At 52.9% G+C, this 24,573-nt stretch overlaps 6 protein-coding genes across 6 annotated transcripts; 1 reads left to right on the top strand and 5 right to left on the bottom strand.

Moving 5' to 3' along the window:
• Positions 1–1,731: 1,731 nt before the first annotated feature.
• On the bottom strand, positions 1,732–3,423 carry DSM5745_03877 (uncharacterized protein; the record flags this gene model as incomplete). Its single annotated transcript, XM_026745893.1, has 1 exon — positions 1,732–3,423. One exon carries the CDS (start codon positions 3,421–3,423, stop codon positions 1,732–1,734), a length of 1,692 nt encoding a protein of 563 aa, XP_026604889.1.
• Positions 3,424–6,744: 3,321 nt separating this feature from the next.
• DSM5745_03878 (uncharacterized protein) lies at positions 6,745–7,485 on the bottom strand (the record flags this gene model as incomplete). The annotated part of the gene is made up of 1 exon (XM_026745894.1): positions 6,745–7,485. The coding sequence occupies one exon, from the start codon at positions 7,483–7,485 to the stop codon at positions 6,745–6,747; it is 741 nt and encodes a 246-aa protein (XP_026604890.1).
• A 971-nt stretch (positions 7,486–8,456) lies between these two features.
• On the bottom strand, positions 8,457–9,895 carry DSM5745_03879 (glycoside hydrolase family 16 protein; the record flags this gene model as incomplete). Its single annotated transcript, XM_026745895.1, has 3 exons — positions 8,457–9,380; positions 9,447–9,727; positions 9,784–9,895. The coding sequence occupies 3 exons, from the start codon at positions 9,893–9,895 to the stop codon at positions 8,457–8,459; spliced, it is 1,317 nt and encodes a 438-aa protein (XP_026604891.1).
• Positions 9,896–12,706: 2,811 nt separating this feature from the next.
• Positions 12,707–15,012, bottom strand: DSM5745_03880 (uncharacterized protein; the record flags this gene model as incomplete). The annotated part of the gene is made up of 10 exons (XM_026745896.1): positions 12,707–12,876; positions 12,925–13,017; positions 13,065–13,124; positions 13,180–13,313; positions 13,361–13,458; positions 13,506–13,663; positions 13,710–14,090; positions 14,135–14,391; positions 14,444–14,820; positions 14,872–15,012. The coding sequence occupies 10 exons, from the start codon at positions 15,010–15,012 to the stop codon at positions 12,707–12,709; spliced, it is 1,869 nt and encodes a 622-aa protein (XP_026604892.1).
• Positions 15,013–19,211: 4,199 nt separating this feature from the next.
• On the bottom strand, positions 19,212–20,984 carry DSM5745_03881 (sugar porter family MFS transporter; the record flags this gene model as incomplete). Its single annotated transcript, XM_026745897.1, has 3 exons — positions 19,212–19,667; positions 19,719–20,381; positions 20,445–20,984. 3 exons carry the CDS (start codon positions 20,982–20,984, stop codon positions 19,212–19,214), a joined length of 1,659 nt encoding a protein of 552 aa, XP_026604893.1.
• A 1,435-nt stretch (positions 20,985–22,419) lies between these two features.
• On the top strand, positions 22,420–23,846 carry DSM5745_03882 (Zn(II)2Cys6 transcription factor domain-containing protein; the record flags this gene model as incomplete). The annotated part of the gene is made up of 2 exons (XM_026745898.1): positions 22,420–22,512; positions 22,560–23,846. 2 exons carry the CDS (start codon positions 22,420–22,422, stop codon positions 23,844–23,846), a joined length of 1,380 nt encoding a protein of 459 aa, XP_026604894.1.
• Between the last annotated feature and the right edge of the window lie 727 nt (positions 23,847–24,573).

Consider the following 24,573-nt stretch of genomic DNA (forward strand, 5'->3'; position numbering starts at 1 on the left):
AATACGAAGGTCTGGTGGAACCATCGACGCTGGGAAGACTCCGCTTGAGCCTGACGTGGCCTTGCGAATAAGCGGGGCGTGTATGATGCTCCGCGCGCATGGCAATAAGATACGTGTCTCCCGGCAATGCTGTGATTGATCTGCAAGAAACGGAAAGACATGAGGGAGCTTGGTTCAAAACCTGGCTTATCCAACCTCCCGATTTGCTAGACTCATCAAGATTCCGCCAGGTTCCAATTGAACGAGCCAGCACTGTCATCGACCGCTCTCCAGTTCAACCCCTGAGGCCTTTCTCCTGACGAGGCTCCCAGAACCAGACGCAGACAGGGATGCCCTACCTTCACTACGTTCATCCATCGCTTCGCGGAACTTCAGAACCCAAACTCTCCCATTCGGCGCCTGCAAGATGTCAGCGAGAAGCAATCCCCTCCACTTCGCGAGTGGAAGGGTCCAAACCCAGAATCCCCTTGTGGACTCCCGATCGATGGGGAACGGCCTCCAGCTGACTCTTCTTGCTTTTTACAGACTGCAGTAGGAGAACTGGTGTCATCCCTGTCATGAAGCTAGGGTACCCTTACTACCCTCCACCTAGGCCCAAGGCTGATGCTTACTTTCCTGGGATTTTCACACAGCCTGGGTCATGATTGTGTGTTGGCCTGAGCTACTGCACTGCGACTCCGAATTCTTCCAATAGAATAAGCTCCCCAATCCTTAGCATCCCACTCTGCCCGCCGACAAGCCCGAAAGGCGAAAGCTGTGCGTACCTACCTTATGGCAGTGGAGCCAACCGGAACTCCCGAACTGCTCTTCACCCTCAAACCCACCTGCTTCTTCACTTTACATGGCACGGTGACGTAGACTTCAAGCTCGTACTCTATCTGGAATAGAGCACCAGCTGACCATATTTGCTTCTCACAAACCTTCGGTATCACCTGCACTCGGCCTCGGCCAATTCCAGAGCCACCGTGAAATCACCCGCTGCCCATGACCTCAGACGCAAGTGCTCCGGAGTGTCTATAAGTACGGGCCTCGCGCTGCGCTGTCTGCCTCTTCTTTCTGATCTTTATTGTGCGAACGAATCTTGAAACCTAAGACTTGTCTACTGCTCAGAACAAAAGGTATGACCACAGCCCCGCCACTTTCCCTCTTGCTAATTGCTTTGGCCAGTAGCTCAACCCTAACCTTACCTAGTAAGTCTAGCCTGTGACTGTCTTGCTCCTCTTCTCCAAGCAATGTACCAAGCGCTGATAACCTCGTGTTAACCTTGGCCTCAGTCCAAAAACAATGTCTCCGAGGGCACCAGAGCCGTATGCCGCTGGAGGCGACCTGGGTGGCAGTGGTGAAGCTCTTCCCAAGTAATAGTGGAAAGGAGGCGGTAGTGGAAGGCGGCCTTGGTGCAGGTTTTTGTCCATGCTCTTGCGAGGGTTGGTTTTCCCTGTACTGCTATGTGAATGCAGAGGCCCGAAATGAGATTGGATTCTAGTCTGCGTTGACCAACCTGTTCGATATGGCGGGCGTAGCCATTCCAGATTCACGTAACCCTCCCTACGATTGCGATGCAGCGAGCTCTTAGACCCAGATCCTTTCTGCAGGCAAGACCAGCTCCCAAGATCAATGCCCGTGTTTGGGATGGATACGCAGTGCTGGAGCGACGAGGATTTGTGCGGTATATGGGCCTACCTCAACATCAAACAACAATCCCGAGAAGGCTATGATAGCTATTTACTAGCTCTAACAGAGGCCATCCACCCGCCCCAGCCACGCACGCTGCTCGTCCTTATTCCACGTCCACCAGAGCCCCAGTGCATTGCCTGCGTCATCCACCTTGAACTCGAGCAGTGTTTCGCTATAGTGCTTGCGAAGGACAAACCCAGTAGCCCAGTGGTCCAAGTCCCCCGTAAAGAAGCTGTATGTGTCTTTCTTAAAACGTACCAACGGACTCCTGGCGCGCTCAACATGGTTGAAGGTCACAGCAAGCCCATCCTCGCCCATGGAAATCGTCAACGCAAACAGCCCGCCAAACCCAACATACTGCCCAACATACACGCCCAGCTCGCGCTCAGGATCCTCAATCTTCCGATTCGCCATCCACGGCCCCAGCACCTCCTCTTCTAGGAAAGCCTCCGCCAACTCCGCCTCCTTCCTCGCCCAAACAAGCAGGTCCATCCGCGGCCGCAGGTCAAAAAGCGCCTGCATCAGCACCTGCGCTGCAAAATCACTCGCATCCCCCAACGCCCGCCCATTCACCAGCGCACAAACTGCGCTCTGGGTTTCGGGGAACGTCCACAGCGTCGCAATGCCCCCGATCGCACCCCCCGAGTGTCCAATCATCAGCCGGCTCCCAGACTCCCGACCAAGGATATTGTCAGGCTGCAGGTGGAGTTTCCAGGGTGCCTCGCGCGTGCAGCGGTTCCCGCTGTATGCACCAACCATAGACGTCGGCAGCGTCATGCGCATCCAGCCCATGCCGAACGCGGCTTCGTTGCTCTCCGGGTCCTCAGGGGGTCTGGTCCAGTAGGCGCGGCGGAGGCGGCGCATCTGCTTCAGCGGGGAGACAGAGTTGTCCTCTTCTTCGGCTTCAGCAGCCAGCACGGCCATGGCCCACGTCAACATATCGTTCAGGCTGCTGCCCATCCCGGACCCAGGGAGCTCGGGCGTCGTCTGCTTGAACGGCCAGTGGTTGGCTGGGAGTTGGCAGTGCGTCCCGTCGCGGAGGACCGTGTACTGGCGCACGACATTACCATCTTGAGCTTGGGCGTCGACGTCCTCCTTAGTGAGCACCGTGCGGTCCATCCCAAGGGGTTTCAGGATCCGGTCGTGGATGAACTCTGCATATGGGCGCCCGCTAACACGCGCGATAATCTCGCCCGCAAGACTAAAGTTCGCGTTGGCGTACATCCAGTGTCTGTTAAAGCGCTGTCCGTCCTTATCAGCCGTGCGCATGCGGTTCAGCAGCGGAATGAGGCCCTTGACGCCAGCGTCCTGGAGGTGGCACCCATCTGGCCCGAGGTACAGCGCGGTTGGCTCGGAGTACCCCATCGAATGGCGCATGAGATCAATGAGGTCTGCTTCGGCGGAGATGCGGGGATCACGCACGGGATTGAATTCGGGCAGATGCTGCGAGACCCGGTTGGACCAGGCGAGTTTGCCGTCTGCGACGAGCAGGCCGATTCCCGCGGACGTGAACATCTTGGTGCACGAGCTGATCGGGTAGATTGTGTCTGGGGTTGCGGGGAGGCTGTTTTCGAGGTCTCGGTATCCGATGCATTGTTTGAGGATTACCGCTCCGTTGTGCACGACTCCGAAGGAGATGGAGGGGAGCTTGAAGGTGTCTTTGAGATGGCGGATTGTTGAGACGGCGTCTGTTAGACGCTGGGATAGGTCCATGTCTTGTGGACTGGTGGCTTGGGGGGTAAGCGGCATGGTGGATGGTAGACACAGCAAGGCCTTGCTAAGGATCTTATGCCAACTCACAGTATCTGAGGTGTCCTCGGCGCCTCGTCAATATATGATATATAGACCCCTTACCTCAATTGCAGACCCCCGTGTGTTGATGGGCCTTGCGTTCCGCATGACACGGAACAAAAACTCCGCCAGAGCACATGCATGTCAAGCATCCAGACGGCGTTCCAAGGACTCCCCGGTCCTCCGAGTCTTGTACCACGAACTTGCATTGAGTCCGGTCACCCAGACATCCGGTCCCGCCGGCTCCGGCACCCAATTAGAGCTGGCCACTCCTTCTCATTGTTAAGTTCGATCATTCCTGTGTGGTTGTACAACGGTCTATCTACTAGGTATGCCTCCAATAAGCCGCTGCCTTGACTCGTTCCGAGATCCTTGCTGGACTAGGGTAGGTGAGATGATGATGATGATGCAACGTCTAGTGGAGTCATCACGCGCTCAGGTCTCAAGTCGACGAGGTCGATGAACTGTCTAGGCCGCAAACAGAAGAGGTGCCAAAATGCAGGGGTTGGGGCGCCCTGTTCCATTGCATTCCATCTTATATCTTGTCGCTGCGCGCTCTATGCATCGTAAAAGGTCAAGGGCGTATTGTGATCTTGGCAAGAGGCATTCCTTGCTTTTTCTCCCCGCGCCATTGGAGATACATGTGGGTGTGGTATGGCACCAAGTGGTGGTGCAGGACCTGAGAGCTAAGCTACCTTTTTATTCAATAAGAGCATTCAACTGCCTGAAGAGTATGAAATAGCGCACCTGCTCTCGGCTTGAATATAGCCTCCCCTATCGATGCTATATCGCGGCGAAGACCATGATTGGCGGTACAATTAGCAATACTAGTGTGACACTGGGATAGGGCTTTAAGCCCTAGAACCACTGTCGTCGCGGGGCGGAAGTAAATCCAACGTCCGTAGAGTTTCTTCTACGAAATCTGTAGGGTACATCGTGTATTGCCTATCTCTTTGGTACTTCAAAGGCGCCTGTAGTAAAAGATATACACTGCCTAGAGGTTTCCGTGGTCTTTGGGGTCTTCGACGCAAAGGTGATCCAGGAGGTTTCTGGTTGATATAACATCGATAGTTGCCATTTTCATCTCTCCGATCATGTGGCGCAGGGAATATGCGATATTATCCCATAGGGCAATTGCTTAGAGGTAAATGCCCAAGGGCTTGGGGTGTGTTACTGGAAGACTGCTGTCAACAACTCTTTCTATAATGCCTCCCTCTCTAGCAGAGGCAGGGCAAAGTCAGCAGTCTTCGACATTGATTTCGCAAGTATTCAAGTATATTGAAAAGGTGGTTGCACCAATCTCGGTCTAGAAATAAACACCATAAGGAGTAGCCTGCGGCTGCTGAAGGCTCTTGGTGACTCTTACGACTCAACAACCGCCGTATCTTCACCCCCCAGCTTCTCAAAGCCGTGTATCCAGGGGTTTAATTGCCCCCGATCAAGCTATCGCAGAGCAGATCAACCCAGACCTCAACGCAAACGACGATGAGACAGGGTGTCGTCTATATAAAGGCCCAAATAGTTGAACCCCGCGGATATCGCAGGACAACACGGAAATGGGGGCTATGGCAGGCCGTCAAGTACCTCAGGACCAAAGCACATTTGGTTTGGTTCCGCGGTAGAGTGGTTACGACCTCCTGGTGGACTGTCAATCACAGATCCGAAATGCAGCAGAGTCAACTGGAACGAAAGGTGCCAATTGCTGCGTGAGGACCGATCCGTCTCCGAGGGCATAGTGCGTGATATCAGTCGGCATATTCCCGGGTCTCTCAGCGGCGTTGTGGCAAGGAATCGTTCCATGATCGTCTAAGTTCCGCCCTCTGTTGTTCTTAGGCGCAGTGGTCGGAATATTCTAGGCAACTACAAACGTATCTGAAGGAGAAACGGTAACAGCAGAATACCCGTGCCTGCCAGCTGATGACGAAATTCCCGTACAACGCTGTCATAACCACTGTGCCCATGGTGAGACCAAGTGAGACAACAGTGATAACAACAACAAGCTGTCCAAACCTTTAGGCGGATTATCGGCACATCCAGATCACCGCTGCATGTCTTAGTGAAGAGGTTCTGAACAACCAAACCACCTTCCCCACAATATGGTAGATTCCTGGGGCATTCTTTGCATTCACTACGGAAAGCGGCGATTGTACCCCGACCTAGGTTTGGCTCAATATGGTAAGGACAACTCACTCGATGGCATCACAGCAGCCCGCACATTGAACCGGGCCGGCCACTCGGTATCCGATTATGGTAGTCTTTTGGCACCGACTGGGGCCTGGATTCAACCACCGAAGACGAATATCACATTCGTCGAGGTGGCCCTAGCCCCGGGAATGAGCGTTAGACTGGGCTGTCGTAAAGTTTCCTGAGGCTCTTCAGGTGGTGCGCTCCAGGTATATCACGGCCCCGACGGTCTCGAGAGACTGGGATCCATGTTCGATTTAGCCAGCACCCGCCAGTCATCTTGGCATACGCTGTACGCTCTACCGGCACCACTGGCTCCGTCGGCGGCTTAGGTTTGTAGGGCTGTAACCTTCCATGTGCACTGCCCGGGTGACAGCGCTTGGTGAAGATACCATAGTACCGGATACCATACCCTTGGCCGGAACGCGCGTGCGGATGCAATCAAGACAAGCATCGCACGCCCGTCAATACAGTCCAAGTCCACCATGCCTTAGTAATGGGCGATTCAACTGTGGGTCATGGGTTATGAGTGCCGATCCAAGTACCTTAAGTGGCTACCCTACCCTATGTGCCGTCTCACACAGGGCCGGTGTTCAGCCAGTAACCCTGCATTCACCGTACCCGCGAACGACATCTCCGCCGACATACAAAGGTCAAGCGGAAAGAGTAAATCGCCTCTGAATGGTAAGCAAATCTCCTAACCTTCCCGGCTCACGGTCTTGAAGCAGCAACGTCCAGCTCAGACAGGAAGGAGCCCTCGTGGTTCCAGGACAGTAGATATACCTACCTAGGTGCTGGGTAGAGATTTTATCTTGCGCTATTCCCTTCACCCACCGACAATGCCAATCACTGTCTACTGTATTAGCTCGCCTTTCTACATTTCGATCTATGACGTCGTACGGTTAAAAATATACTAGAGCCTCCCAGGCAAGTACCACAGAGGCCTCAGGTCGACCGGTTTGCGGAGATAATAAATGGTCAATTGAATACCAAATCAAGTCTATAATCGTACCGGCTAAAGAAACAAATTATGGATATCAAGCAAAAACCCCTGAGCCAACCCAAAGATAAAGAGACAACCCTGTATAAACAATACTAAACCGACACCGCCGCCGCAGAACCCGCACTCGCCGCCCCCGCCGAATTCGCCGCCATGGTCTGCATCATCTGGAGATAGACATTCGCGAGCCCAGTGACAACGAGCTCATCGACAAGCCCGTTCCCCGCGGGCCCCGTCCCCAAAATCTCCAGCCGTCCCGCCTTCTTCCCACTCCACGAACGATGCGCCTTCCAGATCGCAAGCACAGTGCCATCAGCATCCACACACTCAAGACCCAGGCCCTTCCAGCCCTTACTCCGTTTCCAAGTCAGCTGTCTCCCCAGGGCATGCGAGTCAAAGCCGAACCCGTACTTCCACTTGCTCATGGGGCGCAGGGGCATCTCGGCCCCGTTGATGGTGATGTCGATGGTGCGGCTGAAGCTGTGGAAGATGACTGTTGCAGGGAGGTTTGCTGTGCCGGTAGCCTGGAAGAGCATGTGCGGCTTGCGGTTTTTGAGGTCGGCGGCGTAGAGGAGGGCGCCGTCGGGGGTTTCCTGCGTCACGCGCAGGTGGCGGCCTGTCCAGCTTGTGAAGGAGACTTCGAGGCCGAGGGGGGAGTTTGTGGATGGAGGGGTGGGGTTGGCGTAGGCTGGTTGGGGTTGTTGGTTTGGAGGTTGAGGATATTGTTGGTAGGGCTGGTAGGCCGGGGGCTGCTGGGGGTACCCGTAGGAGGGAGTGTCGTGGCCCCATTGGGGAGTGGTGGCCGGGTAGCCGTTGTAGCTTGTTTTGGTGTCCATGGTGATTGCGATGAAGATCGTTGTAGCTTGTTTAGTTTATTCTGTTGTGCATCTGTCAGGTCAGGGTCTTAATGTCTTTTATGTTCACTGACTGGATGTGCGACTAACCGCATTGGGAGCTATACAGCGCCGGGCTGAGCCTCTCTCTGCAGTAGAGATGACGTCGGGATCAGCTGCCACGCAGGCTGTGAGTGGTCAACTTCGCAGGTGAGTGGTTAGTTTTGGCCCCAGAGATCAGCTCCAGGCTATGTCGGTGGCGCAGTTCGGCCGCCCGGCGCCGTTGGAACGCGGCACGAAGCCTCTTTTGGGCGGTCGCAGCGACGGCTTGTTGGCTGTCGTGGCTTGTAGGGCTGATGGCACCACAATGAGGTATTAATAGAAAACGACCAGAGCGATGATGCTATGTAGGATCGTGATGAGATGTAGAATAGACGCAACCAAGCTCTAGAAATTCAAAGCTCGTCTTCCCGTATCCTAAGTACGGAGTATGTGCCTTCCAACAGGCCCACGCGAAGACCCTAGTCCCTGACACTTAAGCTCATCGGAAACTGCTGATCTTGGCGAGGTCATCGCGTCCACGTCATTCCAGCCGCGATTCGAATCCTTCGCTGCGTTATCGCGATGATCGTGTTGGCATACGTCTGAGCCCGGACATTCTACCAATTCCGATATATGAAGCGAGATTTGGTGTAAATCCGGAGAGGGCGTGAGGTGTTTATCTAGCATGCAGTTTACTCCAGACTCTGGGGATAAATCATTAGACAACTTAGTACAGCGAGAAGAAACACCAGTTCACAGCAGAAGACAATTCTGGTTTACTCAGATAAGCAAAGCGAGAATAGCACGACATAAATAGCATACCAGTAGCATTCAGAACATCATCAGCGATAGCAATAGCAGTAGTAAACCCTCATATCCAATACCCAATAACTTAGGGCTACCGCAACCCAACCCTAACCCCGGTCCTCTCCCTAAATCTGCAATACCATAGCAATAACCACCAGCGCAAACCCGCCGAACCCGGCAGACAAAACACCTGGAGAAGCATTAAAGAACGTCGTCGGCGAGCTGGTGGCAGGGGTCTGACTGATACTGGAAGTCGGGGTGAACAGGGCGCTCGAGCTGGCGCCGCTGGTTGGGAACAGGGATGCGAAGCTGCTGCTTACGCTGTCGGTGGAGCTGGAGGTAGAGCTTGAGCTCGAGTCGGATGACGAGGTTGACGAGCTGGTTGTGGTTGTGCCTGCGTGAGGAACCTGAATGAGCGCGGAACTGGAACTCGACGGGGTGGTGGGTAGATGGGAGGAGAAGGGTATGTGTGAAGTCGGCGTAAACGTCTCGCTCTCGCCGGAACTCGAACTCGTTGACGACACAGCCGTCGAAGAGACGGACGTGGACGCAGAAGAGATGGTAGTAGAATCCGTACCTGACAGCGTCGTCCCCGCACCAGTCCCATCGGTCCCATTACTCGCACTGATACTCGTATAATCCCCCGTCCTATCCGTCCACGTATAACTCTCCGCCGGATTATAATTGACGATCGACACACTCTCCACATACATCGTGAACGGGGCGGCGCTGTAATCCGTCTCGCCCCCCGCCCACTCGATCGTGCCCTCGCTATTATCCGGGTCCCCGCCGGCCCAGATGCCAATGCGCACGCGCATGGGTGTCTGCGGGTAATTCGTGCCGTCGACGGCGTCGGCGTAGTTGAGGGTGCGGACGAGCGTGCCGTCGATATACCACTCGGTCTTGGATGAAGTCCAGGAGATGGCGTACGTGTGGAATTCCTCGGTGGGGTTTATGACGGAGACGGTTGTCGCGCGGTCGTAGGAGGTCGTGTTGCCCTTGCCGAAGTAGTTTGTGCTGATTTGGTTGTCGAAGGTGCTGATTTGTTCCTGCGCCCATGTCAGTATGTCCCTCATATTCATACCGGTGTCTATGGTAAGGATGTCGTGACGCACCCAGTCGATCTCATCGAGGTCATCGCTCTCCAGGATCGCCGTGCTGATGATCCCCGTGCCGTTGGCAGCCCGCATCTTGACCTCGACATAGCCGAAGAAGATGTAGAAGTCTGTTTCGATGGTCGGGGCGTCGCCCTGCTCGTTGATCGTGAATTCGGCGCCGAGGGATGTGCTGGGGACAGAGCCGGAGGTGACGTTCCAGCTGTCGAAGGCCGAGTCGCCGGAGGTGAAGTCTGTGGTGAAGGACCATTGTGCGAGGCCGGTGTCTGCGGAGCAGGTTTCTACAGTCCGCAGTGTTAGTCCATCCCAGTATTCCATTGGGGGTAGTGGTATAGACCCTCTGTAGGGTTACAGTCGGTGTACGTCTGCGCAGACACAAACACCGACTGGATGGCCGTCGCAACGGCAATGGCGCCGAGATGCCATTTCATATTCATATTCGCCCTCATCGTGCAATATTGCTGAAAAAAACACAACTCTTCCTCAAATCCATCGCTGCCTACTTATATCCGGACTCCAATTCCAGCCGTGGGTAAACTTTTCCACATGTGGCTGCGGAATACACCTCACCACAAACGACTAAACAAGACCAGGTAAACCAAACTATCTCCCACAGTCCACCATCTCTAACTCCGATTCGCCGCCTGTCAGTATTGATCAACGTGATTTGAGATCGAAGCCCCCACCCAAAAAGCTTTTGTGGATGCTGACGATTCGGCTTGCGCGGCTGGCTCCAGTGCCAGCGCCAGCACTGCTTCTGGTTGGTCGGAGGCATGAGACAGTATCAGAGAGTCAACAGGTGGCTGGTGCGGATTTATCGTACGCCCATGACTTGAGATAGCATTGGATGCCTACGTAACTGACTCGTTGGCTCCGGGCCTGGTGATGAGGGCGCAATGGGCTTCCGCGTTCGCATCCCCATCCCCATCCGGCTCCGGGCGTTCGTCCCACCACTCCCACACTCCCACTCCCACAATTGTATAAATAGGTTGGTCTAAGCGAGCGAGATGTCTCACTCTTATCTTGCGAAGCAGAACACGCGGTGGCAACAGTGGCATGATTCAAGACCTGCGTACCTGATGGTGGTGATCAGGAACGCGTACGCAGATGCCCTAGACACCGGCTAGCACAGCCGCCAGGAACCCAAGAATAGTCGGCGCTGGAATCAGGTCATTCTCCGGACTTGCCTTGACAGTGGCGGTGACTGCATACCTATTGTAAGCCGACGCTCGGTCGGAATTGTGTCGTGTACTCCCGCATCATGATTTATGCCGAGTCCAACGCCGAGGCAACCTCTCAGGAAGTGGTAAGTACACCAGCCTCCTCCCAGCCTCATGAATATGTCATGTTAATAGGGATAAGACTGGGGCTGGAGGCTGGAGTTTAAATCTGAATGCTCGAACCAGCAATCCACAATGACACTCCACGCCCGACCCGCGAACCGCGAGCTTGATGGCTCGTCCTCTGATATAGTATAGTGATGCTACAAAGCGTGAATATCCTACCCGTCCGATCAGAAAGCATGCACTATAACCATAACAGTTGTGGCTAGCGAGACAGTCTGTGGAAATGGAAATCCACTTTCAAAATTCCCATGCGCCCAAGAACAAGGAGGTTCGGAAACAGCCAAAGAGACTCATTTCATTAGTACTTCCAAATACTTTCCAGTGACATCTTTAGAAACTTTCCTCTGCATTACAGGGGCCAATCATCCAAGTCAATACCCAGCCCATCTGCGACGCAAAGCATGCTCTATATCCAATAGTTGATAGTAGCAAGTATGATTCTCTCGTCGGGGCTCGCACAATCCATCCAACCCCCTAGATACCAGCACGGCCCCAGCCCACGTTGAGGCGCAGCGTCCCAGTTCCAGTTGACAACCTAGACAGCGGGATATCGTACTCGATCCAAGTTCAGTCTCTACCAGCGGTCCCGCCCTTGTTATCGACGCTCCACGAATTCTGGGAAGCAGGAGGAGGGTTAGATATAGCCACGGTATACTCTTCTCCCGCTAGCACAACGAAAACCGAGAGATTGCAAGTATGGATTAGATGACATACAACCGTCTGCACCTTCCCATCCGCATAGACGACCGTGCGGCCATGGCCGGCTCGTCCGCGGGCACTGGCGTCGATCTCGATGCTCGTGCTGAACCCATCACAGGTACGTCCATGGTAGCAGGTGTACATGTCCTTGGTTGCGCCCCAGCTTCCAGTTGTCTTCTCGTCGTGCAGCCGCCGTCATGTTTGATTAGTCTCGGGTGCACCCTGTCGGTGTTGAGGATGGGGTTGACGTACCTGGTGCTTGTAGAAGCCGACGCTCCACGCTCCCGAGGGGATTGCGAGGGACGCCAAGGTTGCAAGGATTGCGGGCTTGAGGAGGTGCATACTGAGGTGAGAGGGTGGTTATGTATAAGCTAGATATATAGAGGACAGCAAGATGTGCCGGATAACCAAGGAGATAGGGTAAAGGGAGAGAAGAACAGAGCTTGGATATTGAGATTGAGAATGAGAATGAGAATGCAGTGGCAGGAAGACCCTTTTATACCTCAGCTGCATCTTGCCGACAGCATTCCTGAGTCGGACTACCTTTCAATAGCGGCGGACGTCCTCCCAGCGGGGAGTGGTAGTACCAACCAATTGCTATCTATTGAATCCGCATGCTGCATGAGAAGGACTCGTACACATTACAATCCTGCCTAGACCATACCCTGCACAGTACTCTGTGTCTTAGAAGCCAAGGCAAGCAATAGAAAGCAGATCAAGTGTATTGTAGGCAATTAACCTTCGTCACTGGACGGGTATTGTCAGAAGAACTATGGTAAGTACTCTGATTGCGGACTGCAGTACCAAACACGAACAGTCTATCAGGTTGAACAAAATCAATAAAGGCAAACTTGCATTATAGACCCGTACCTCATGGTTCCGTAAGTCCCACAATCCCTCGAGGCGTAGGTGTTTCAGCCGGAGTATTGGGTGAGTTTAGAATATTAAAGCAAGGACCGCTATGCCCTTATTCGGCAATGCAACGGATTAAACATGAGATTCGATTTTATCCAATTTGTCTCATTGTACGCCTCTTCATTATCGTCTTCTACGTAAACACATAACCTACATAAATCAAAAGGATAGTTCGACTTCATTACAACAACAGGCGGCAGCCCCACGACATAGCAACTCAGAAACCACAAAACCACCCAGCCTCTCACCACATTACCATAATATCCGGGGTATCAAGTATAGTGTATCCAGCATCAGGCATCAAGCAAGGACCGATGTACTGCTTCCGGTTCCGCGCTTCTCGTCAGCCGTCGCGATAATGGCCGGTGGCTTCGCAATGTTCTGACGGAAGATGTGACGCTTGAAGAAGTACGGCAGCCAGACGGTAGTCTCATGCTTGATGAAATCCTTGGTTGGGACGGAGAAGACCTCTGATTGTGGTTAGTGGGATGCAATGCAAGGTTGACTTGTTCACTTACGGTCCAATTCCTCAAGGGTGAGTTGTTTGGTCTCTCTGACGAAGCAGAATATCAGGCCCCAGGCTATAAGATTGAGACCAGCATAGAAGCCGACTAAGTACGTTAGATGGATGACAAGATGAATGGGAAACGTTACTTACAAGCGCCAGTTGGAGTCATTACACTGGACATGCGGGGAAAGGTGAGACTGAGGACGCCGGCTGGAGAGGTTCGTTAGCCTATGTTTCTATGGTCTTCTTTATTCAGATGACTCACCAAAGGTGTTGTTGATGCACACTGCCCAGGCCATTCCTTGCTCTCGCTGGATAGTGGGGAAGACTTCGGCGGAGTACTGGAACGCGACTGGTCCTTCTCCCAGAGAGTAGCATATAGTGAACAGGTAGATGAATCTGCGAGAGATGAGCGGCGGTCTCATACCACAAAGGTGGTGACATACAATACAACTGGTCCTAGTTGCGCCCCCCTGCTGGCATCCTCGGGCGTGAGCATGGAGAGACCAGCGGCGAGCAAGAAGATACACATCCCAGGGAATGTCTACGGATACAGTTAGCTGAATCCTTGTACCGAGCAAAACAACCCACAATCAAGCACAGAGTTCGTCGGCCTTTGGTGTCAATAAGGAATAGAGTCGGGATTGTGGCAAGAACCTGGACCGCACCGTAGCCGAGTGAGGCATACAACGCTTGCTCATTGTCATATCCGGCGTCCACGAAGATACTGGAGCTGTAAAATGAGATGACTGCGCATGTTAGAATCGGTAATATCCAGAAGGGCGTTCAACTTACTGTTAATGCCGCACATCTGCTGAGCAAGCATGACGGTTGAGGCGCCATAGTTGGAGCGCCTGATACGAGGGATGGAGAAGCAGTCCCACATGCGGCGGAAGTACCCAGCTCCCCGGGCCTCCTTCAATTCCTCCTGGTAAATCACGTACGAGTAGTAGTAGTCTCTGGCGCCGATAATGGGATGGGCTCGCAGGCGCGCCATCGATCGAAATCCCTTGGCGATCTGACCGTGCTTCATGAGCCAGCGAGGAGACTCAGGGCAGAAGTAGATACCAGCGCCGAGGACAAAAGAAGGGATGAACGCCGAGCCGAGCTGGAGTCGCCACGCAATTCGGCCAGTGTCTTTGACGGCGACGTTGGCGATAAGACCAAGGAAGATACCTGTCTTGTTAGAATCATTGGCGATAGTCAGGAGGAGATCTTACCAGCGACAACCCACAACTGCCAGAACATGACCAAGGCACCGCGCACTCGATGAGGGGCTATCTCTGCTGAGAAGATAGGGACGGTCGCGTTTTTCGCACCTATGCCAATACCCATGACGAAGCGCGCCGCAAACAGTGCCTGCCATGAGTGCGTAAAGGCGGAGCCAATTGGCGTCGCAGTTAGGCACAGAGCTGTAACAAAAATCTCACCTCGACGGCCAAGGTAGTGGTTGAGAGGGTCGACGATGAAAGCACCACTAAACAGGTCAGCGCATGATCAAGGTACTCAGGATAAGGAGCCGTGCATACATCAATCCAGCTGTCAGAAAGATGATGGAGTTGACGAGCCCCACGATCCATTCGTCTCGCCCTGTGCCGGCAATGTTGAACTCATCGTGGAACTGCAGGTTGGCGCCGTTTGACCCGGTCTGATCCCATCCTTGCGTGGCAGCTCCGATGGCACACAGACCAACCGTATACCAAAGGACCTTGGGTCCGTGCCATTTGTGGTTCTTCTCGTACGTCAACGCTGCCAGCTCGTCCTCGCTAAGCTCGGTGATGGTTTCAAAGTTATCCGGGTCCCGCGCGACCAAGGCAGCCCGGCCGAAAAGGTCGACGTGCTCGCTCAATCCGTTCGTCTCGGCAAAGGCGCGAGCATCGGTAAGTACTTGCTCCCGGGAGGCACTCTAAAGTTGGTCAATTAGCATAGGCCATCTGTCCGGATGACGCGGACTCACCTGCAGAGGATTCCGGATAATGTTGACCGCAGTCGATCCGCGACGAGCAGGGTCAGTGTGCAATGCTTTGGTAGCTGGGAGCGACTCGAGAGTCACCTCTTGAGGCGCAGCAGCAGCGTCGGGTGCCACCTTCTCATCCATGGTGTTGGAATAGAGTGAGAGAGAGAAGGGATATAGAAGCTTTAGAAGTCTGTGAAGAAAGAAAAAAAAGACCCCTGGAGGAAGATCACACAAATATTAATACCGTTTCCCCGCGCCTGGCCGGAATCGAAAGGGCGCATGCACAAAGCAAAAGCAACACCCTGGCTGATTGGGGCGCAGCCTCGGACAGAACCAGGGATCGATTGGTGGAAATGGCCGCTCACCCACCGGAGCAAACGAGGGCAGACCACTGAATGGCATCACTACTCAGAGCCTTAATGCTCCTCTCCCGTGTGGCGTGAGACGGTCCTATAGGAGGCGTCCATAGCGCCATTTCAAACCGGCCGGGGTGAGATTCGGGGTTTCAGCCGGGTGCACAAGCTGCACCTTGGGCTTTTCTTCTTGCGAGATAGATTGCGCTGTCCCGATCGCTTGGTTTGGGCAATTTCGAGGGCGTCTCTGTCTTCAGAGCCCCAGATTCCCCAGACCCCGGATTCCACAGCCCAGGCTTGGAGGGGATGGTGATTGGCTCAGCGGGCAAGTCAAGGCCAAAGAAGCAGTGGTAAGCAAAGCACAAGGCTGGCAGAGTGGGAATCTGAGTCACCCAAGGTTTTGGCCTAGTGCGTCTGGGCGTCGCTGGGCGGATCCTTTGTCCGCTGCTCACTCGTGTCCTGAAAGTTGACCTCATCACTCGACACCGTTGCATCCGCCCGACTCGAGTCATCCGCCTGACGTACCCATAACATCGACTGTATAGACTGACCTGGCAGTCATGACCCCTTGAAGCGGACAGAGTAGGATGCGGTGCGCCATGTGGCGGAGGAGCCAAGGTGGTCGGGCCCTTGGCCTGACGGATTTGGGGAAATGGCGGGGAATCCGGAGTTGGACACTCGAGCTAGACTCGACTCGAGACTACTCACTAGCGAATGTAACGCTGCTTCAGCCTTCTCCAGAGTATCGTGCCATCGAATGCGGGGTGTCACCTGTAACATGGAACTATCCTCCGACTGGATGGCTGGATCCTGCTCAGATCCTTCCATTTGAACGGCCTTCGGTACTTGCTGGCGCCGTTATCGCTTAAGCAGCTAGTTGGTACGGACTGAATCCTGTCGCACTGCCTCACATGACAGGGAACCGGCCACTCCGCCGAAAGCAGTCACTCGGAGTCGTGAAGTTTTGACGGGATCTGATCGCGGTCGAAATTCCCGCAAAGAAGGTTTCGGTAAGGTTGTCAACATGGCCACGTTTATGCAAGGATCACTGGTCCCGCCAGGCCGGAGTAGCCATGCGGTTTCGGCATCATGGAGTCGCGCAAGAGCACATTCGAGTCCACGAAAAGAAAAGCAGTGAAGCGATTTAGCTGAAATTCGAGTCGCAGTGTTGGAAGGAGACTCCTTCGGAGAGCAGGCGGCAGCCACGCCCAGCGCGCCGTTACTGCTCCTTCCATTCTGGGATCCCCACATAAGCCAAGTAAACAACCGTGGTCCGTTCGTTGCATGTGCGCCCACACTCTAAACTTCGTCGCCCAGAAGACCCTTCGGTAAGTTCAGCCGGAAGCGAGGCTTGATGGAAACTGTACGCCGGATGAGGGCTATACAAGCGGTCTCACATCAGCAACTGCTCACGCGGTCGCACGACTCGCATCGGGCAACTCGCTAAGCTCTAGACAAAGAAGGCAACGTAAACAAAGTTCCTATCGCTCGGACGTTGAGAGATGATGCCACATCATGATTCATGAGAGTTCTGATCCGTTGCTAACGAGCCTTGACGCCACCTCCACAAGTGGCTGGCTCCCCGGGCAGCCCTGGAGGCTGGAGGCCTCTGGGAGCTAGCGCCGGTCGTATGTCGGCTGGGTGGCCCGATTGCCTCGAGCGGTTACATGCAAAGCCCTACGTCGGTGCCAGTTCATATCGCTGCTTTCAGTTCGCGTGGACGTCGTGTCAGACGTTGCTCAGTTCTTGGCCCTGGGGAGCACCCACCAACGCCCGCAGGCGGCTGTCGAGACTTCTTCGATAGCCTACTCGTCACTGATCTCAGCGGAAGCTTGTTACATCAGTCGAGTGTGTATCTATGGCTAGCCAACTCCTTCCTCCGCTCCTGATCTTGCCTAGGCAGGTGTTCTTAAAAAACTGGATCTCTCTAACTAATCTCCCTAATAACTACATGATCAAGAAGAGTAAAACTAGCTATACAAGCCGTGAGCTTAACTACAAATAGTTCAGGCATTTTTATAAGAAAACTAAAAAACACCAAAGAGGAGCGTATTAGCTTCTTATCTTTAATTAATATATAAGCCATATCTCTTACAAATTAGCTGCGCTGGCAGCTAAGGAGAAAGTTCTATTACTCCCTTTACCATCTTACCTAACTTACCTTCTCCAACCGCTCGACTCAGTCCCTTTTTAGCAGCTTAAAAAGGTCCATAAAAAGCATGTCAACAAGCTAAGCTATCTTAGCGGCCAAAACTATAACAAGGTCCATTTCCTTAACAATATTAAGTTAATTTAAATAAAGGCGTTAACTACAAGGGTTATAAAAAAGGGCTGGAGTAAAACTGGCCTCTAGCCATTTAATTTTAACATAGTTTTAAAAAAAATAGGCGCTTTAAAAACTTTAAAAAGGCCTCTGCAAATATTAAATGGTAAGTGTGTTATTAAAAGCGTGGCTAATCTTAAGGCTTTAAGGTCTTTTACAGCCTAGCAAACTACACCTCTTCCTACAACACCAAAAACTATTTAATTAACACGCCGCGATATTAAATTAATTAAGCAAAAGCATCCCAAACTTTTAAAGTCTCCTATACTCCAGCGCCTTATTTAAGGGGTCATCTATTAATCCAAAAGCCTAGCCATAACAAAGAGGAAACTAGACCAGGAACTTATTAAAAGGTTAAAAAAGCACTATAATCCTAGGTCCAAAAAGTAATTTAACAAGATAACAAACCTTCTATATATCAAAGATGCAAAGAAGCATGTTAAGAAGAAAAAAAAAAAGCAGATTAATAAGCTATTTAAAGCACACGCTGCTAAGCAAATAAAACTAGCCAAAAACATCGGGAAAATAACAAAGAAAAAGGCTAATAATATACCAGATAAAGCACTGTTTATTAAGAATTAAAATAAGCCTATCAAGAACTTTATATGGCTTTATTTAGTTAAGATATTATTGTTTAAAGGTTTTACTATCATAGTGCTAATTATCAAGGCGGCCCGTTTAACACGCGTTTTCTCGCGCAGTTTTTATATTACTAATTCAACATTAGTATAGCCAATCCGCGAATACCTAAGGATTGGCCTCATCTATTTTATTTTACAATATTTACTATTTTAGCTAAGAAAATAAGTTCTGAATAGCTTCATGTTCGATCAATTTTCATTGAGATGATATTTTCATATGGGTGGGGCTGACCGACCGCCACCTAGGCGGTCGGGCTCAGCGAAGTGACGAGTATGCGCATGGTGATCTCTGCTCCGTACAGCTCAGGTCGCACTGTGAGCGCATCGCGAACCTTTTTAGTAATGTTATAGTTTCAATCCTCTGCAACCTCACGCCCTCAGACCGCGTCTCCTCAGTCCCTGTCGTAGTAGCAATCTTCTATCTCTGTTACGTCCCGCGTGGCTACCTCGACAGGCGCATGGGGGTCACACAGACCGGAGATGAGAATCCGGGCGTTCGCATGGAAGGCCAAGACTGTGACTGGACTCCAGGGACTCATGTTGCGTCCGGCTAAAGACTTGGCGACAATCCTCGAGAACTTGAGGACTCGCTGCGTAGCGCCCGGCATAACTGCCGGGAAAGGGGTAACGGACACAGTAAACAACAGTGTCACTGTCCGGATGCATCGGCTCGGCCAGACTCGATGGTCGGTCCGACTCCGACTTTCCTCCCAGCCGGCTCAGTGCTCTGCCGTGGATGTTGATCGCACAAACAAAATCGTGGGTTTATCCAGGGTCACCGGTTCACCGAGCTGGTTTCTGAAATGGCGAAGGAATCTTCAGTCTCACCTGGGGTCGGAACGCGCTCTGTTGTCGGAAGAGCAAGGCTTGCGGTCAGTCAGCAGGAGTTCTAACGCGGAAATTTGGCTAAGAATATGTCCAAGATTCTCTGAATCGAGTCTAATAAAATGCAAAAATGACTATCTGTATAATTCTATCATGAAACCGTCCATCTATGTATACGCTCTCAAAATCATCTTCCGCTCAAGGATTCGACGCCGGAGTCTCAGTCTCACCCTCACTCGAGCTCTTATTCTCCACATGAGCCGGAACCTCATTCCCATCCTTCCCAAAGACACCCTCCTTAATCTCAAACCGGAACTGCTCCTCGTCCTCCTTAAGCTGCTCCTTCAGCTTAGAGTGCGCCCTCCAAACGGGCTTAATCTCGAACAGCCGGTCAACGGCTTCAAGCGGGATACCACTGGTTTCGGGAACAAGGAAAAAGGCAAAGAAGAAGGCCAGGAAGGACAGAGAAGCGAAGAAAAAGTACACGCCGTAGTGCATCGTCGCGAACATCTGCTTGGTAAAGCGGGAGACGAGGAAGTTGAAGAGCCAGTTCGAGGCGGTCGTGGCGGCTTGCGCGAGGGAGCGCAGGTTCGGGTCGAAGAATTCGGAGTTGCAGACCCAGGGCGTGCCGTTCCAGGTTGGGGTGTAGACGGCCTGGGATTGAGGTTAGTGGGAATTCTGAGGTAGAGAGCGAGGGAGACATACCGTCCAGAGATAGAAGAAGAAGATGGCCGCAATACCACCACCGTTAAGATGATCGGTGGGATTGTCCTCGGGACGGACAACATAGATGTAAGCGCCGATAACCCACATGCACACGGATCCTATGATGGCACCACCGAGCAACAGGTTTCGTCGTCCGAGCTGGTCGACCAAGAAAAGAAGCCAAACGAACGTCATGACAGCTTTGATAACACCGAAGATGCCAGTCATCCAGCCAACATCAGTCTCAGAGACACCAATGCTTTGGAAGATGGTCGGGCTGTAATAGTTGATGGCGTTGATGCCAGATCCGTTCTGCCAGAAGAAGAGCATGCATCCGATGAACAGACGGTACAGGATAGCCTTGCGTCTGGCAACGGCCTGGAAAGGCTTCCAGAAGCCAACTCCAACGGTAGCCGCTTGCTCTTCCAGCGCTTGGTCAATGGCCGCCACCTCCTCGGTGATGTAGATGTCAGTCTCGTCGAGTTGGCGGATCCAGCAGAGGTTGACCATGGCTTGGGCGCGACGGCCCTTGAGGAAGAGCCAGCGAGGAGATTCTTTAATCCACAGAGACCCGATAAAGAGCATTCCAGCGGGGATGATCTGGACGGCGAACGGGATGATCCATTGCTGGTGTGTTGAAGGCATGTGCATTTCAACTCCGTACTATGGACGATATTAGCTTCTGTAACCCCGCAAATGAAAACATCAACAAATCGATATACTCACGTTGATCCAAAAACCAACCAGCCCACCGATCTGCCAGCCAAGCTCGTAGAAACCGACCAGTCGGCCTCGAATAGCGGGCGGTGCCAGCTCAGAGATGTAGATCGGGATGATGTTCGACGCAACACCGGTACCCAGTCCAGACAAGACACGTCCAGCGTACAGTATGCCCAGCCCGGTCGAGCTCGATGCACCGCAGGTCAAGCCAGCGCCGAGTGTGAACACGGCAGAGGCAACGACCAGGTTCCATTTCCGTCCGATGAAGTGGCCGAGGCCGTATGTGAAAATAGCTCCAAAGAAGGCTCCCGCTATGAAAAGGGACACAATGTTCTCACTGATCAGGTCGACCTGGTCGTCTGTCTTCTTGTCGAGCCCAAATTCTTTTTCAAACGACGTTAATGTGATTGTCGTACCGATAAAGGCCGATGTGTAACCGATCATGTTCGAACCGCATGATGCTATAAGGGCGAGCACGTAGATTCGCCAGTTGTAGACGGACTTTGGTGTTGGCCGGTCCTCGACCAGATGGAGCACGCCGCCCATTGTGAGTGATGAAGTTGATGATGGGATAAGTTGGATGAGGAAGAGACTTCGAGGTGGGAACAGCTTCTAAAAAGCGTCCGCAGAAACTTCGGGGTTTGTCAACTCCAGCCCTCTCCACACTTCCACCTTGGGGTTCGCCACGGAGGTGTCTGGGGCACCCTGAGTAATGCGAGGCTACGATACGTTGAGGCCACACGTCAGTACGGAGTAGCAGAGAACTGTCCGGGGGAGCATTTTCCCCAGCCTGTCCCCCTTATCCGCCTGGAGAGCGTTACTCCAAAAAGTGTGCCATCTGCGATGGACCCGGTAAGCGAGTCTGGGGAAAATCGCTCAGCCATCGTCCATGGGAAGACTCTGCCGGTGTCGGTGAGCCTTGAACATATCCTGGGCCAGCCCCCAGGGCGTCAAGTCCACATATCGGCCCGTTGGCCAGTCAAAGGCCAAGTCGGACAGCGTTCCCACCCGGGCCGAAGAGTCCTTGGGAGCCACTGGAAAAGCGCTTAGCCCGCGCTCGGAGAGTGGCCGAGCTCGGAGGAACAGTGGCAGAGCGTTGATTTCGAAGATGCTGATCGATCGCCGCTGATGAAAGCATCTAAGAGATGGAGTTTCCCTTATCCTGTGCTGCCGTGAGGTGTAGCCTGAATGATGCAAAAGAGAAGGTTTTGGTTTTTTTGACGGAAGCTTGACTCGTGGCACTCTTGGCCTCAGGCAGTCAAGACTCCTTGGCAAGCTTGGTTAGCCCTCCTCCGTATATGGTTAGCGCATAGTGGTCTGGAACAATATCTTTCCGAGTAGCCGGGGAAACATTCTTGAATGGGACAACTCCCTCTGTCTCGTTAACAAGCATCACACATCTTCTAGAACTTGGATATTTCATCAATGCTATAATCAAAGGAACTCAGGGGCTCAACGCCATTTCTTTTGATACCCTTTTCTTCGGGCTTGAGCAACTCCCCAAGTCGCCGGCAGCGCGGAACTGCATCAGTGCGATATATCCCGGGCATCTGCCGCGATGGACCAATTTTGAGGTCTTCCCGGCGGATCTTTCATCGTTCACAGAACAATTGGGCTCTTTCCGTACGCCGGACGGAATTCAAAAAGCCTCATGGCTCAACTGTTTCTTGCCAAAGACAGAGCCCAGAGTCTGTCTCCGAACAAGAATGCCATATAGACATGGTCCGGCTTTTATCAACGGAACATCCTGTACAGCGCTTCGTATATCCCAGACCTAGGCAGCAGCTTATCACGAGGATCCGGGGTGTCTGAAACTTGTCTACCGAATGATCGGCGATGACACCTTGAATCAGACCCCTGTCTCACCTCAAGGAGCTCAATTTTAGGCTGCTTGACATAATTTTTCTCCGAATCGACACGTCCGAGGCTCGATAAAATCCATCCTCAAAATGCTTTTACCTTCAGTCACTAGCAGTCGGTAATGGCCGACATTGTTCCCCCGTCAAAGAAAGGTCGCAAGTTCCACCATAAATCGAGGTACGGCTGTCTGCCGTGCAAGCAGCGGAGGATAAAGGTATTCGCCTCGTTCAGATCATCTGGGTCGTGCGCTGACTTGGACAGTGCGATGAGGTCAAGCCAATCTGCGGTAACTGCGTCCAACGGGGCATTGACTGCCCTTTGCGATACTTCGGTCGACCTACAAGCCAACGTTTATCGGCGTTGAGGAGGCCGAGCAATCCCTCAACTCCTCCGTTACTTGGCTGGATCCCAACCTTAATCTCTGCTACGGGTACAAATCACTCCTTCTGCCGTAGGAATACGCGCGACCTGGAGCTCTACTGCCACTTCCAAGTCCACACGGCGGGAAGTTTCTCGCACCTACCGCGTATTGAAAGACTCTGGCGTGAAGGATTGCCACAGCTAGCCGCTTCCTTCCCATTTATCGGTCATGGTCTTCTCAGTCTCGCCTACATCCATCTTGCATCGCTGTCGCGGACCCCTTCGCGGACGTTACTCGCAGAATCCGCCTTTCACGTCAATCAAGCTCTCCCCGAGTATCTGGAGGCACTCAAGAATATAACCGAGGAAAATGCGGGCGCACTTTTCGGTTTCGCCATGTTTGTCAGCCTGTGGACCATGGCGAATGTCAGTGAAGAATGCGGCGCCCTTCTTCAGGAAGCGAGGAATCTGCCATACAAGCGCATCGAGGCAGTGAAAGGGTTAGCGATGAATGCCGCGCGACTGGCCCATGCCCAAAAACATATCTTTAGCATCTTTTGGCGATATCAGCGCTGGATTTCCAATAGTCTTTTGTATCCCGCCATTCAACGATACAGCGCCCCGATGCTAGGCGAGCCCTCAACCAGTTGGATCAGAATTGAGGACGGACGCCTTGCAACATTGAGTCGCCTGTGGGAGGAAAATCCGGGCATGCCTCTAACGCATTCGCAAGCCTTATCTGCCGCTTTGGGCACCCTCCGCGAAACATTCTCAATGGTCACCCAGTTGACAGTCCCAGCTCCTGCTAGCCATGAACACGGCAGAGTCGAGTCTCCGGGCGTGGACTTAACAGAGATCCACCAAAGACTCTCGTCTGGCCGTCTAGACGATGTTCCGAGCGTCTTCACATGGTTTATCCGCCTTACTCCCGATTTTGGTCGCCTCATGGAGCAAGGGAATGTTTATGCGATGGTCGTGCTCGCCCACTATGCGATCCTCCTCGATCGGGCATGTCACGACAGATGGTGGATTCATGAGCTGCCTCATCGGTTGGTGGCGATGGCGGAATTGGCGCTCGGACCAGACAGAAGAGGATGGGTGGCTTGGCCGTTGATGGTGGTCGGGTCGAACGACACGAGCAACATGTCCAGGCAACCCGGCCGGTCCCTTCTGACAGGGCTTTCATAGCTTATAAGAGACTCTTCAGGGGTGATCTAGTTCAGCGGCCGCTCCGTATATCGTATACTCGTTGCGTGGGGCACTGACACTCGAGGACCGAGTCAGTGCACATGCACGGAGGAGATTGACCAGTCCTCGAGTGTCAGTGCACATGCACAAAGGAGATTGACCAAGTCATACGATCTTGAGTCCCAGTTCATACTCAAGGCAGCTGAATACGGCAACAGGCGACCAATAATCCAGGCTCTTGTACGCCGCTCGTAGTACAATCCGGCCCGAGGTCGGTCAACTGCGGCTCTGAGCTACGTTAAAGGATGCATTCCTCGTCGCAGACCACGGGTACGGCGGCAGAACGCGCCAGATTTTCGATGGAATAGAGGCCGGCAAATGTACGGACCAGAATGCTGAAACATTCTATGATTATGAGGACAACGTGATTAACGCCAAATGACAACTTTCGCGACATCTCATTTCTCACTGCCGATATGACACCGGTACTGCTTCACTACCGTATGCGAAAGCGAATATTTGGAGCTAAATGCTGAAAATGATCTGATCAGCTTGTGCCTTCGAATTGTTTCATCCTGCACACTGCCGAATTTGAATCTCAGTCACGATGTTTGCCAGGACCATGACGGGCTTGATCCCATACCATATAACGCTCCCTAACATAGCACCGACGGCAATGCGTATAGTTATACGGATTGCCTAGGCAGCGCTTCTGATAATGATTTCC

The sequence above is a fragment of the Aspergillus mulundensis genome (genome assembly GCF_003369625.1).
Source record: "Aspergillus mulundensis strain DSM 5745 chromosome Unknown scaffold_3, whole genome shotgun sequence".
Taxonomy (NCBI): Eukaryota; Fungi; Ascomycota; class Eurotiomycetes; order Eurotiales; family Aspergillaceae; genus Aspergillus; species Aspergillus mulundensis.